We start from the raw sequence: 14,182 nt of genomic DNA, 5'->3' as shown, positions 1-14,182 counted from the left end.
GTGGGCCAGCTCCATATTAAAGCCTATGTAAGCCTGGATGTCATTGAAGTTCATGTGTCCCAATACTTTTGGCAATATAGTGTGTGTGTGTATGTGTGTGTGTGTGTGTAAGCGACTTTTACGCGTTGCACGTTTCGTCATTCCTTTTAAAAAAAAAAAACTACATTTCCCATAAGGCTTTACCGACGAGGAAGCGCTTGGTAAAAAGCAAAACCCTTTCCACTTCCTGTCATGCCTTAGTTCCTGTGTAGGGCTTCATTAAATGGTTTTTCCGTCATTAAACGCATTAATCATCAGTTGATTACAGGTTAAATATATCGGAACGACTTTCTTCTCCTTTTCGAGGCACCGTGAATGTCCTTTGCTATCGGACAGGTCCTGAACACGGATTTCCAGGATTTGCACGTATTTCAGTTCAGCCGCCGAACTTAAAAGGGCAACTGGGTTATGGCGGGTGGGACCCGCTAGTAATCAACAAGGTAAAGTCAGTTAGGGTAACCCCATGTTGCAGTATCCTGTACGTTTTTATGTTCTGCTGAAATACATGTAGAAAACAACTACAGTGTCCAACAGATATAAGGATTTATTTACAAATGTCGGAATTTAGGCTATATTCATGTGCCCGTATGCATGCATCTTTCTATAACCAGCTGTACATTGTCAATCAGACGTCACTGAAACGTGCAGGATAGAATTATTTCAAAGTTTTTATTAAAATATGAGTTGTTGATTGAACTGTTAAATTCAAGGATCGGTATTTACAAACGGATTCAAACAGGTGATTAAATCGCGTTTGTGACTGAGTTGCGCTCCTTGCGGAGTGTCCCTGTTCCTTCCAAAGGGTGCCCTTCCGTACGTCGTGCGTCCCGGCATGGGTTCGCGACCCTGAAGGGATGCATCCGTAGACTGCTGTCATAAAACCTCATCAAGAAAACTATTACTTCTTTACATCTGGGTGAGACGGACTTTCAATGAGACATCTACGATGGGTTGGAGCCCTATCCTGGGTTGTTCCCTGCCTTGCGTCCGTAGCCTCCAGGATGGGCTCTGGACCCACCCCGCGACATTGAATAGGATAAGTGGTTACAGAAAATGAATGGATAGATGGAGTAAGATATTAGACTAAGATACGCGTTTCACGTTTTCAGGCCGTTGAGCTGCTAAAGTTACCTAATCAAAATTCATTAACGACTTATCAGGCAGTGGTGTCTTAATGGTTAGGGAAGCGCACTTGTAATTGAAAGATTGCAGGTTCGAATCCCCGATCAAGCACCACTGAGGTACCATGAGCAAGGATCTCCCGGTCCCCGGGCGCTGATTTAACTGCCCCCTGCTATGTCACGACGTCACATATGGGTTAAGTGCAGAGGACGCATTTCGTTGTTGTGTGCTGTGGTGTGTCAACACTGATCACTAAAAAAAGAGGTTTTCATAATAGCAACAAACTAATTGAAAAATATTAAAGCGCAACTTTGCAGTATATATAATAGTTTAGGACATTTAACCTTTCCAGTTTTAAAGATGATTGTAATTAATTCCATTGCAAAACTAGTACTGAATAAGTGGCTATGGAAAATAAAAGGATGGCTGGATTGATGTACTTTATTTAGGCTAGGTCTTTACAAACCTGCCCGGTGCTTGTTTAGAGGGCAGCCGAACTGCGGTCATGTTGTCCCGGGACGCGCTGCGGCGCCAGCGCAGGAGAGAGTTGGACGCTCGGCGGAGCAAGTCGCGGGTGCGCCTGGGGGGGTGCCTGCAGAGCTGGGGACAGCTGAAGGACAGACTGGGCTTTGCCCTGCACTCGGAACTGGCTCAATACCTGCTTGCGAGGTACAGTAACACTACCTGCCCCATTCCGGACAGTCTGCCGTATGTCCAAAGCGACTTACAAATATACTACACAAAATATTATACAAAAGTACAGTCTGGCACCCGGGCTCAGTTTCATGACCCGCTCTTATACTCTTAAAGGGAAGTCTGCTAAATCGACAAGTAGCATGTTTGTATAAGATCCGTAGATATCTTAGACTGTAGTATGACCTTACCGATGTGTGTCTCACAGATTACAATAAGAAATGAGGAAGTTATGGTGTTGTGGGAAACTAGGATTTTTTCACAGTTTAATAATATTTTTTGCTAGTTGCACAATTGCCGAGTTTTATTTGGAACCACATCCTTGGTTGCAAAACAGTAGATGAACAGTAAGTTTCCATTTTGAGTTGAATTAAGTTTTGCCTTGATTACAGGTTTTGCTCTTTAGTAATAACCTGCTCTGTCTCCCTTAGCTATTTCTCCAAGGTCTGCATCAAGTGCTCAGGTAAATGAGCTCACATTGGCACTGTTTGGTGTCTTGCTTTTTAATTGCACGTTGACACCATGTTGCTGATCTATGTTGCTGATCCATGTTGCTGATCCAGGTCTTTGTGCTGTTCCGCACGGTTCACAGCAAGCGGTGTTTAGGTGAGAGTCTGCTTTGGCACTTTTCTTCCAGGTGGCATGAGCTTCGAGCAGAGAACGGCGACCATAGTGACGTCGACAGAGATGCTGCAGGGCCTGGTGCTGCTGGTACATCGACACGGGCAGCAGTGTCCTTTCCCGCCCACCATCTGCCGGGGCACCACGGATGAGGACACCTGTGGGGGACAGGAAGGGGATAAACAGCCAGATGAAGAGAAGTGGGCAGTGAAGAGGTGTAGGGGAGCTGGAGAGGCTGAACTTGGTGCTCAAGGGTCAGCCGGTCATGGAGAAGGAGGATGTTCCTCCTGCCTGGTGAGGGAGGAGGAGCAGACAGAAGCAGAGTCTCGGACAGGTGTCGTCCTGAGCTGCACCTGCCGGGGGGGGCATGTCTTCTCTTGGTGTCCATCTGGGAGCACCAGTGAGGAAGCTGGAGAGGGAAGTGGGAGTGATGTCACAAGGGACGCTGCCCCCCCCGCAGGCCTGAGCAGGTACACAGAGCTGCAGAGCAGGGAAGTTAAAGAAGCAAGCAGGGAAGTTAAAGAAGCAAGCAGGGAAGCCGCTGGGGTGGAAACCAGAGACACTGAAGATGGCAGCATCGAGGAAATTAGAGAAGCGGGGAACCGGCCGGAGGATGGTGACGGAACCACAGAGACAGAGGAGCGCAGAACAGGTCCGTCTCTGTCTTTGTGTTTTCTGCATTTAGTCTCCTCCATGTCTCAGTCCTTATTCCTCATACACTTGAATGTAATGTATAACATTATTGGGTGCCCCCATGACTCTGGGGGAGGGCACTTTTCACCCACTTTCAGAGTTAAGGGTTCAAAATCCACCCCACCCTGTGTGTGTGGAGTTTGTTCTATGTCACACAAGTTTCCCACAGATACTCATGCCACAGTCCGAAGAGATGCAATTAATCTAGTTGGTGTCTCCAAATTGCCCATTACGCTGTGTGTGTCCATGTCCTGTGATGGACTGGCATGCACTGTGTCTTGTGCTGTGCTTGTTGTGATTGGTTCCAGACGATGGATGGATTGATGGATGGAATGGGACGGGATGGCATGATAATTTTGTGCATTTTCCTTGGACAGGGTCAAAACCAGTGTCAGAATCAGAGACAGGACAAAACGTCCCACCAACAGAATCTGTACAAACACAGGAGACATGGTACGCTGGTTTTCTTAATAACTAAGTGTTTCTCATATATGTGTTTGTTTATTTAATTTTTTTAAGTCTTTCAGATTCACTGGTGTCTGTTCCCACTTTCTGTTCTAGGAAGCCCACTGACGGTGAAGAGAAAGACCTGCACGATGCCAAGCACAAGCACTACAGCAACGTCGTGGAAAAGTATTTTTATAACTTCCTGTGTGCGATGATTAATACCAGTTTGTGATTGTCGGTGTCAATTAATTGCTTCCCCTTCAGGGAGTCAACTGCCATACCAAAACCTACCACAAGAGGGAGACAGAAGACAATGATTCAGCCCTCGACGGAAAAAGCGAATTTCAGGTTAATCACGAGGGACAACAGGTGCCCCCTTTTTGTACCTTGAGTAGAATGTTTGTTGTTTTGAATGTATCTGAATAAAGTAAGTGGATGTGGACAAACAAGCCAGACACAGGTGCATCATCAGTAGCAAAATGCCAATCATCTCTTGTTATCTCATGTATTTCCTTAGGAACACAGCGAGAGGGATAACCAGCGATGACATTTCTCAGATTGCTGGCAAAAGAAAAAGGTCGGAAAAACGTTCTCATTATCTGAAACCTCCAAACAGATGGTTGTGTTTTACTGTGACTTCCGTGGAAAGAGATTCACATTCCACTGATTTGTACCATGCCGTGTCTTAATGTGTCTTAGGCTGCTTATAAGTGCTGCTTGGTAGTGACTCCTGGGCTCATAGCAGCAGTGACTCCTGGGCTCATAGCAGCAAGCAGCAGTGACTACAGGGCTCATAGCAGCAGTGACTCCTGGGCTCATAGCAGCAGTGACTCCTGGGCTCATAGCAGCAAGCAGCAGTGACTCCTGGGCTCATAGCAGCAAGCAGCAGTGACTCCTGGGCTCATAGCAGCAGTGACTCCTGGGCTCATAGCAGCAAGCAGCAGTGACTACAGGGCTCATAGCAGCAGTGACTCCTGGGCTCATAGCAGCAGTGACTCCTGGGCTCATAGCAGCAGTGACTCCTGGGCTCATAGCAGCAGTGACTCCAGGGCTCATAGCAGCAGTGACTCCAGGGCTCATAGCAGCAGTGACTCCAGGGCTCATAGCAGCAGTGACTCCAGGACTCATAGCAGCAGTGACTCTAGGGCTCAGCACCAGTGACTCCTGGGCTCATAGCACCAGTGACTCCTGGGCCAAGACTATATCGCTCTCACCTTAGAACACATTCTTACTATTCACAAAACAAAAACGATAGTAGACTAAACCAAAAGTAAATTGTAGTACGGGGAGTTCCACTGCGCAAACCATTACCCTAAAAAAATAACTATATGCACATTATAGGAAAATTGTAAGAACATACTGTTACTCATTCTGCAAGGCCCCTAATTCTGTCTCTTCTTGGACCTTCTCTTCATTCTGCCTCTTGCCAAATTCACCACCCGCACCTTCTGCCTGAGACGATGCTGCGCATATTGTCGATCTTCTGTAGGCGGGCGTTGTGATTATACAGAACATCTGATAGCTGACGTGTGTGCAGTTTCTTCTCTGTGTGCCCACATGGTTGGTGGGTGTGGGGCATTTTTAAGAGAACCCGTAACTGCAGCCGCTGTCCTGAATCCGATTCCAGGAAGGCGACACCCAGGGACATTTTGCCCTGTGAGGTCGATGGCTGCGACAAGATCTTCTCCACTCGCCAGTACCTCAATGTGAGTAGGACACCGGCGGCCTCCCCGTCGCCGACAGGCATTCCTCCGGCGCGGCGTGGTAACTCCGCCCCTTCTGTTGCACAGCATCACATGAAGTACCAGCACTTCCAGCAGAAGACGTTCACTTGCTCCCACCCACCCTGTGGAAAGTCCTTCAACTTCAAGAAGCACCTGAAGGAGCACGAGAAGCTGCACAGCAGTGAGTAACCCTCCGCCCACCGCCTCCATGTCAGTGCAGCAGCAAACGGCATGCATCCCGTTACCATGGCAACAAGGAACCGCAACCCCGCTCCAGTCTAACTGGCGACATAGCCCATCCTTATTCTTCAATTTTAGCAGCTGTAATTTTTTCAAACTTATTGATGTATTTAATGACTTCAGTATATGTGACACGCAAGTTAGGGGTGCATGTAACGATAATATCATAAAAAAACAAACTTTATCTGCAGCTCTGAAGTTGTGCCTTAAAGTTGAGTGAGTTTGTAGTGAGAGCTGAGGGTGTGGACGCTAACAGCGCCGTGTGCCGTTTGCTCCGGGGAGACCGGCGGGACTACATCTGCGAGTTCTGTGCCCGCGCCTTCCGGACCAGCAGCAACCTGATCATCCACCGCAGGATCCACACTGGCGAGAAGCCGCTGCAGTGAGTTGCATGTTGGCGACGTTGGCGCGGGCGCTGCATCGGGCGTGTGAGCTCGTGGAAGCATCAAGGAAGCAGGACCATGCCTAGATCATTAGCGCCGCTAACGGATAGCGATGTTAGCGGTTAGCGGATAGCTAATTGTTAGCGACGCTGACAGTTAGTGTTGATTTAAAGTAATGCAGGGTGTGCATGACTCCCTGCCCCCAGGTGTGAAGTCTGTGGATTCACCTGCCGCCAGAAGGCCTCCCTGAACTGGCACATGCGCAAGCACAACGCCGAGAGTGGGTACCAGTTCCCGTGTGAGATCTGCGGCCGGCGATTTGAGAAGAGGGACAACGTGACCGCACACCGGAGCAAGAGCCACCCCGACCAGTCCCCTGCCCCCCCCGTGGGCACCGACCACATAGAACCAGCGCTTGACTCCCCTGGGGAGTCAGATACACCCAAAGGCAGGGACCTCCCCTCTCCGGCAAGCGACAGTGATGGTGACTCCTTGTCTGCAGTCTGAGTCTCATAGATAGATGCCTTTGTAATATGTGATACACTGTGCCATTGTGAACGAGTCCACAGATCAACCCATATGCTGTGGTCTGACTGGTAATGTGCCGTCACTCCTTGTCTTTCTTACAATTGCTACACTTGTGCCCTCTTGTGGTGGGTATTATGATTGTTACGGTAAGCTGACATCTAGCTCTGACTCAAACGCAGGACTGTCCCATTCCGGTGAGTTTGCAGATTTCCCTGCTCGAAACACACCTTATTCAGCTCACCAACTAATTTCCAGGTTTAGTAGGTGTGCTTGAGCAGGGAAATCCGCAAGCTGTGTCACAGACTGGTCATCCAGGACTGGAATTGGGAGACCCTGCTGAAAAGATTTGCCGTACGTTCCTCTGGTCATGTGTTCAATTCCAAATTCCTCTTGTACTACAAGTCTGATAGACATCATACAGGAAACTGCCCTTCAGAATGTGTTCCTTTGGACAAACAATTGAGTAGCACATATAGGGTTTTACCTGGACATTTTTGGACCGTTTTGAATACTGTTTTTACAGCGTGTTTTTGGAGAGGATGGGATGATGCAAATTGCTCTGTTGCTGCGTCTGTTGCCAATCAGCAAAGGGAGCAGCAGGAAAAGCTTCCTCCTGATTGGTCCAGATTTGCAGGTGTTTATTTTCATTGTTCCTGATTGGTCCAGATTTGCAGGTGTTTATTTACATTGTGCCAAGCTCCTAAAGCAAGGGAAATGGAGATTTTGACATTTTAAGACTTTTTGGAACAACCTTTTGGAACAACCTTTTGGAACATTTTGAACATTTTAATCTTATTTTAGATACATTTTACCATTTTTGTAACTATTAGGATACATGTAGAAAAATGTCACGCCAGAGGTCGTCTTGGGTGTAAAATTTTCTCAACATCCTACATTATTTTTGTATCGTCAATGTTGTTGTGATTCCTTGCCATCAAATGAAAGCTGAACATTGGCAACAGACCAGAACCAGAACTTTTAAAAAGAAAAAAAAAAAAAAAAAAAAAAGAGCTGTCCGTCTGTTTGGATGTCGGAGCTTTTTTGTCTTAATAAAGACCTCAGATTTATACCGTTGGCCGTTTTGGGCTCGATTTCCATCAACTCAGGGGTCTGCAAGATCAGGAACACAGCGACACCCTTTTGCGGGACTTTCTAAAAGACTAAATCTAGCTAGTTCATCGGTCGGGTCTTTTGACAGCTAGGGAAGATGGCAATTAATTTGATTCTGGAAAGCATTTGGCTCCGTAGCAAAACGGATACCGTCGACTGGCGTGCACAATGGTGTCATTACAGTTGCAAAGAGGACGTGTGAGACTATTTCAGGTGGAGTTAAATGGACTAATTCAGCTTCCTTCCAGTCATTCACTGGCAGCTGCCCCGGCTTGGTCTGTACGGCTGTGAGTCTGAAAAGGAGGGGGGCAAGTCCACTTTCTAAGTACCAGCAGATAAGTTGATCCGCTTCTGCTTTTAATTGTTTCATTGTCTTGCTTAACTGAGAGCACAATCCTCTTACTAGATGATTTAAAAAAAAAAACAGCAGCGGCTGCAGCGGGAAGCACGTTACCAGAAGGTTACAGGTCTCCCATGTAGGTCTTGTAGGATTTCTGGGTCCTCGACCTGCATGCTAATAAGTTGCACAGGAAGAGACTAACCGATTGCTCCCCCCCTTCCTTTCAGTGATGAGATACAAACAGTCTGCACTGATGGTATCGAGGAAACTGGTTTTGGTTTAGTAACAGAAACAGATCTTCAGGCTGCTGTGCTCTGAACATATAGATTCCTCAATTTAAATATAAACTGTATTTGCCAGTAAAAGTTTTGAAAAATCTTTTGTGAAGTGAATTGCTGAAAATATTTCATTTCTGGGCATTGCATTGACCACAGGTAATATAGAAAGCACATTAAATTCCTTCTTGCTGGTCTGATTTTATCTTTCCAAATGATGCTGAATCAATGATGAAATATGATGCTTGAGGAAAGAGGTGTGGTATATGAATCTTTGAATATTTGGCTTCAGTGCGTGACCTTCTGCATGAACCCTATCAATAACTCTTAAGGGATGGTACTGAAACTGGCCCTCATTCCCAGTCTAGGGGTTCCTGTATGTATGCTAGTGTTGTAGTCAAGACCGCCTAAACCGAGACCAAGACATTCCCGAGACCGGAGGGTATCAAGACCAAGACACTGCCGAGACTTGAGGGTACCAAGACCAAGTCCAAGACCAAGACCGAAAACAGACTAGCGCTAGAATCGACATCACATTACTCAGATCAACTGTAAAGGCATTGCTGTAAAGTGTCATTACTCGTTAAATCAAATTCATGTTATCTTTTCAATTATATTGTCCATATGTCAATATGTCTCTCATTTAAAATCTCCCAGATTTGTCATAGTTACGAGGCCTGATTGAAAATAATATTCTCAGCAATCCTCTCCTATAACCATTTTATCAGACGTCGTCAAGGGAAAGAGATGGGATGTACCAGAAAGATGTTCATATTAAGTCTCTTATACCAGGGACAGAGGCCTCAGGTAAGCTATGAATACAGCTATTTAATGATCCTTTGCTTTGAATTGAAGAGAATGAGCCTCCAGATTGACTTGCACCTCCATGACCGTGCTTTCTAATGAATGTAAAATACCTAATTTATTTGAATTATAACTATGCTATAGACTTCACGCTATGATGCGATGTGTATGATGTGTGTGGACTGTGAAGCACTGGCAGTGTCCGTTGAGAAAATGTATAAAATGTAACGTTTTTAAAATAGATGCATCTGACTGGTTGCATTTGAATTGAGGCGCATAATAATGATACTGTTCTGTGAGGATGTGCTGTTTTCTCTTTTTGTCCCCATCCCATCGAGACCGCTATATCCGACACCAAGACAAGACCGAGACCAAATGGAGTCGAGACCAAATAGAGTCGAGACCAAGACAAAACCGAGACCACAAAAAATTGGTCTCGAGAACTACAGCACTAATGTATGCTGGGTGTCCTTTGGTTTTTTTGGATTACCACTGTTCTCACAGGTGAATTCTGGGATTTGGGGTACATTTCTGAGTTACATTTTTAAATGTCTTTATACACCCTAACCAGGAAAAGCGGTTAGACATGGCCGAAATTAGGGGGCGGTGGTCCCTGGGCTAAAGTCGTTGGAGCCCTACAACTGGGGGCCCTGGGCTACAGCCTGATTAGCCTGTGCACGAGTCCGGCCCTGTGGTCGGGCTACAGCCCCAATTAGTGCCTGCATGAGGCCCTGCAGTTAGAATGTAGACCCAGTTAACCTGTGCATATAAATTATTTTTCTAAAACCATTTAGCAATTCATCCTGAATTTACCCCTTGTTCATCAAGTTTTTTCCTAGGGAAGCTGGGGGGGCTGTTCCATATTTCTTTAGGAGCTTACCCCCCCCCCCCCCAAAGGCTCAAATCTTAGAACTGCTCCCGGTTGCCTAGTAATCTACTGTGATCACTGTACTGGGTATGTGGCTTGAAGGACGACAGATGGATGGACAATGGACCTGTATCACAAAATGAGATTTGTCAGTTAGCGAGATAACTTGCCAGATTTAAGGTACCCCAGTTTAAATTGCTTCATTCACTTACATGTAGCCCAGACTACCTTAAATCCGACACGTTATCTCGCTAACCCAAAAATCCAGCTCCGTGATTCAGGTCCATCGTTCCTCTTTTTTGATCTCATATTCCCGTTATTCAGCTGAATAGCTGAATGACTTAGATTAATCATAATTTAGCGGAACACTAAGGCAATGTCAGAGGTGCAGAAAGTATTATTTTTAAGAGAATAGGAGACTAAAATCCATAGACTTGTCAGTTAATCCAAAAACAAATACTACCAAATGCTAATTAATTTATTCTGGATACTTGCACTGTTATCAAAAATTAAGGTGTGTGCATACCTAGAGCATTCTCCATGTAACTCGTATCTGGCACTTAAAATCAAGAGGAACGTGACATAGTTACAGTTGCTAATATTTCCCTAACAGAACTTAGCATACAAATATAAACTTTCCTTTTGAGATGCAGAGATTCTGAAATAAGTCGTATAATGGGGATGCTGTTATTTTGAGGTGATTACACTCCTTAAAGACCCGTAAACCAGTAATAAAAATTCGTAATCCAAGTTTAAAAAGACTGTAATTACACCGCACAGCTATTCTTACTAGTCGAATTGAAAATCTGGATCGGAGCCGGATTTGAATACTGAGCGCGCCGATGTCTTCAGATCCATCCAATGAGGAGCGGCGTGGGCGTGGCCTCGCGGGGCCTCGTAACATTCCCAGATGAAAGAGGGGAGCGCAGCGTTCTGTACGTATCGCGGCCGGGAGACGGGACAGGTGGACGGGCTTGGATGTCCTTCTGCTCCGCCTTGTATGGAAATATGCGCAGGTGAACTAAATCCTTTCGTTTTCCGGCGGTTTGTAGAGTTCCAGTCTGAGCCAAGTTTGCAAAAAGCGGCGCTAGTGCCAGTGCAGGTGGCGATGGGGCTGGTGATCGTTTTTGTGCAATTATTAGTGAGCGCGATGGCTGGAACAGTGCGACGATCCCGTTAAAGTTTTTAACAATCACTTAATGGAAATGCAACCTGCTAAATGATCGTCAGCATTTTCCTTCTCTTTCTGGACTGAATATAATGTCGCTTGGAACGAACACGTGCTTTTTGATCGTGGTGTATTGTAACTGCATGTGAATTATCCCACTGTTTCATTGTTTTACGGTTAGAGATTTCTGTCGTGTCTCGACTGAGATGGGAAGAGAAGCGCTAGGTAGGATATTGAAAATGCACCCCGAACTGGTCGCATGCATACGAATGTCGGGAGATCCCCCGTTTTTTTGTCTCAGATGAGCTTATCTGGTCTTAATCTGTTTGTTGCACAGACACTTACTAAGATGTTTCAGATTCTAGGCCGGATATCAAAGTGGGCAAATGGATGTTAAACTATTTTTGTCTGCGGTAGAGTTGAACCCCTGTTCCTTGTGCAGCGTGCTGCAGTTACGGCGCTAGTTCTGCATTTACTTATCATACAGAAAAAAAACCCTGTACCCTAAGGCAGGTTAGCTGCAGAAACTCCTCCGTTTGGGGTTAAATAATGCCGGCTGTCGTGGGTCAGACGCCGCAAGCCGCATTCGGAGCCGACTGATGTGACTGACTGACATGTGATTTGACTGATGTGGGACGTAAAAGCTTAATCTCGGCCGATGAATGAAGGCGGCATTAATTCTCCACCGAGTCCATTTATATCACTGTAAAGCATAAGTAAGCCAGACTTAGTCGATCATTATTGGCATCGCTGTAGAAGTGTTACCGAAAGCAGGAGTGTTTAATTGCTTTTCGAATTGCTTTACTCCAGGTGCCTGCTTTAGGGGATTGATAAGATCCAAAGGCAGTGGCCTTACCTTTCAGAGCCTCTGAAATTAGTGAATGTGTGTGTGTGTGTGTGTGTGTTTTGTTTTACCTTCTTACGTGACCCCTACATTCACTAACTAGTCCCAATGCATCTGCCATAGTGTTTTTGTACCGAACAAATGTTTAAAGGATGTTTTGTTAGGCCTCAGGTCTGTGTGTTTCTCTTTGACATTGGAACTGGCCAATAAAAGAAAATTTAAAATATAGAAAAGAAACTGGGTAATGCAAAGATATGCACTGAAATAGGGCTGCATGCAGTTCAGTGGAAGCTTCTGTGGTTTTTTTTTTAATGTAAGCCGGGAAGTCTGTTTTTGAGCATGATCACGGTTCAGCGGCTGTCCGCTTCCGGCTAGCTATCGTGTGGTCAAGCCCCTCCACTGTCACTGCAGGACGGAGCGAGGTTCTGGCCCCCGTCGGCGCTCCGAGGAGTCTGGATGCGGGCGGACAAAGTGGGGCCTCTCTGGTGAGGCGTTGTCTTTGGTGCCCCGTTATTAGAAAGCTGGGGGTTTTTTTTCTCTGCCAACAGTGTTGCAGGTGGTAGGACGTTTATGTGGGGAAACAGAGAGGAGAATGTGTGAGCTATCTTGATGGGTGCATGGGGGTAACTGTTGGCACCATTAAGAATGTAGTTATTAAAAATCACAAAAAAATTACCCACAAATAATAGAATTGTAATGGCTTATATTACATCAATAAAAGCTTAGCAAACAGTTGAGTGGGCGGGACTTGATGCTCCCCCTTGTTTGCACGGCCTGTTCTGCTGGTGACTCTGAATTGGCGTCCCGCTTCCTTCCATGTGTGAAGCACGACATGAAAATGACTAGAACTGCTCTAATATTTCCCTTGGAGTTATGACCGGAAAACACCGTCCAGGGCGTCAACCAGTCTGGGCTTTTAATACCCCCACCCTGTGGCTGTCATGGACATGCTTCTCTGTGGATACCCCCCCCCCGCCCCGTGGCTGTCATGAACATGCTTCTCTGTGGCACCCAGCCTGACGGTTTACCGTCCTTGCTGGCCAGGAAGGAGGTGACAGGTGGGGCTGGCCTCACCAGACACCCCCCCCCCCCCCCCTGCGGCAGATGGGATTGGCCTGGGCCATTCTGCAGGGCGGAATGGAGGCGTGGGTTCCACTGTTTTATTTAGAACCAGTTTGGGTGTGTGTTTCTGCATGGGCTCCAATTTTGGGGCTACAGTCGCGGTTCTGCAGTGTTGGTGCAGCAGCACCGAAGGTGTGATGTGCTGTGCTCGCATGGGGGGGGTGGCCAAAAAGAACATACCATGGACTGGCAGTTGGAGTGTAGTCAATGAGCAATATCTAACTGCAACTATTTTTTAAATTAGAGTTTTGGTGGTTCTGTTTTTTTTCTCTTTCTTTAGAAAGATGAAGAGTAAATAAGTTCTTTTATAAGCTGAATCCGACGGGTGGCCCCTTGGGTGGAGAATCCGACGGGTGGCCCCTTGGGTGGAGAATCCGACGGGTGGCCCCTTGGGTGGAGAATCCGACGGGTGGCCCCTTGGGTGGAGAATCCGACGGGTGGCCCCTTGGGTGGAGAATCCGACGGGTGGCCCCTTGGGTGGAGAATCCGACGGGTGGCCCCTTGGGTGGAGAATCCGACGGGTGGCCCCTTGGATGACACCGGAAATAAAGCTGTCCTGGGATTGCATGTCATTTTGTCTTCAATTCCCCAGTTTGCTCCACATTCATTGCGTCCGGCGCCAGCGTGACATCAGCCCTGCCTCTCGGTCACGACGCACTAGGCCTGACGTAGCGGGGGGTGACAGGAACGCGCTCAGCTGAACACTGGGTGTTAATCATTGCTCTTTCACACCCCAGATGGGTCAGTTTCATGGAGTTTTGACCAAACGTGGTTGATGATTCTGTTTGATGTATAAAACTGGGTTAAAATGTAGAATGCAAAGTTTCACTTGCAATAAACATTGAGATCTTTATTAATCCAGAGAAATTTATTTGCATATACTAGATTAGATTTATTTGCATATATGAACTAGGTAGAAACAGTGTGAAAGCTCCAGACAAAGTGCACATATGGTGCAAAACATACTGAGCAGGACGCGCCCAGTTTTCAATAATGATGCTTGGTTATTAAAATAAAATCAAAAGCTTATTCTCAGTTTTTATTTAAATGATAGATTTGTAGAACACGAGTGGTCAAAGATTTTACTTAAGGTGATTTACTAACCGTGTTGTTAAATTATCCTCAGAATGAATGTCTGTATGTATTGAAATCAAGATCATT

At 46.3% G+C, this 14,182-nt stretch overlaps 2 protein-coding genes across 6 annotated transcripts in view; both read left to right on the top strand.

Annotated features, from left to right (window-relative positions):
• The first annotated feature begins 200 nt into the window (after nucleotides 1-200).
• znf692 (zinc finger protein 692) lies at nucleotides 201-8,318 on the top strand. 5 transcript variants are annotated; one of them, XM_023844145.2, is made up of 13 exons: nucleotides 201-479; nucleotides 842-955; nucleotides 1,647-1,830; nucleotides 2,286-2,317; nucleotides 2,492-3,127; nucleotides 3,546-3,621; nucleotides 3,730-3,801; nucleotides 3,880-3,984; nucleotides 4,133-4,192; nucleotides 5,243-5,321; nucleotides 5,406-5,520; nucleotides 5,862-5,961; nucleotides 6,169-8,318. In XM_023844145.2, exons 3-13 carry the CDS (start codon nucleotides 1,667-1,669, stop codon nucleotides 6,467-6,469), a joined length of 1,740 nt encoding a protein of 579 aa, XP_023699913.2. In that variant the 5' UTR covers nucleotides 201-479; nucleotides 842-955; nucleotides 1,647-1,666; the 3' UTR covers nucleotides 6,470-8,318. The 5 variants fall into 5 exon arrangements, with proteins under 5 accessions (XP_023699913.2, XP_023699911.2, XP_023699912.2 ...); XM_023844143.2 differs by lacking the exon at nucleotides 842-955; XM_023844144.2 differs by having other exon boundaries at nucleotides 201-955.
• Nucleotides 8,319-10,746: 2,428 nt separating this feature from the next.
• fcho1 (FCH and mu domain containing endocytic adaptor 1) overlaps nucleotides 10,747-14,182 on the top strand; it is a 32,883-nt gene continuing 29,447 nt past the window's right edge. The window contains exon 1 of the mRNA XM_023843794.2: nucleotides 10,747-10,903. The gene's annotated coding sequence lies outside the window, so the exon portion shown is untranslated. The remainder of the gene's footprint in view (nucleotides 10,904-14,182) is intronic.

Source organism: Paramormyrops kingsleyae, chromosome 15 (assembly GCF_048594095.1).
Source record: "Paramormyrops kingsleyae isolate MSU_618 chromosome 15, PKINGS_0.4, whole genome shotgun sequence".
NCBI lineage: Eukaryota > Metazoa > Chordata > Actinopteri > Osteoglossiformes > Mormyridae > Paramormyrops > Paramormyrops kingsleyae.
The sequence above is the reverse complement of the archived record's forward strand: the minus strand, read 5'-3'. Positions and strand labels throughout refer to the sequence as shown.

Bases quoted from the DNA above. Each gene is read 5' to 3' on its own strand.
- znf692 (XM_023844143.2), top strand. From the start codon at position 1,667: ATGTTGTCCCGGGACGCGCTGCGGCGCCAGCGCAGGAGAGAGTTGGAC. The intron at 3,802-3,879 runs GTATTTTTATAA...CTTCCCCTTCAG, and splicing joins TACAGCAACGTCGTGGAAAA to GGAGTCAACTGCCATACCAA. The intron at 5,322-5,405 runs GTGAGTAGGACA...TCTGTTGCACAG, and splicing joins CCACTCGCCAGTACCTCAAT to CATCACATGAAGTACCAGCA.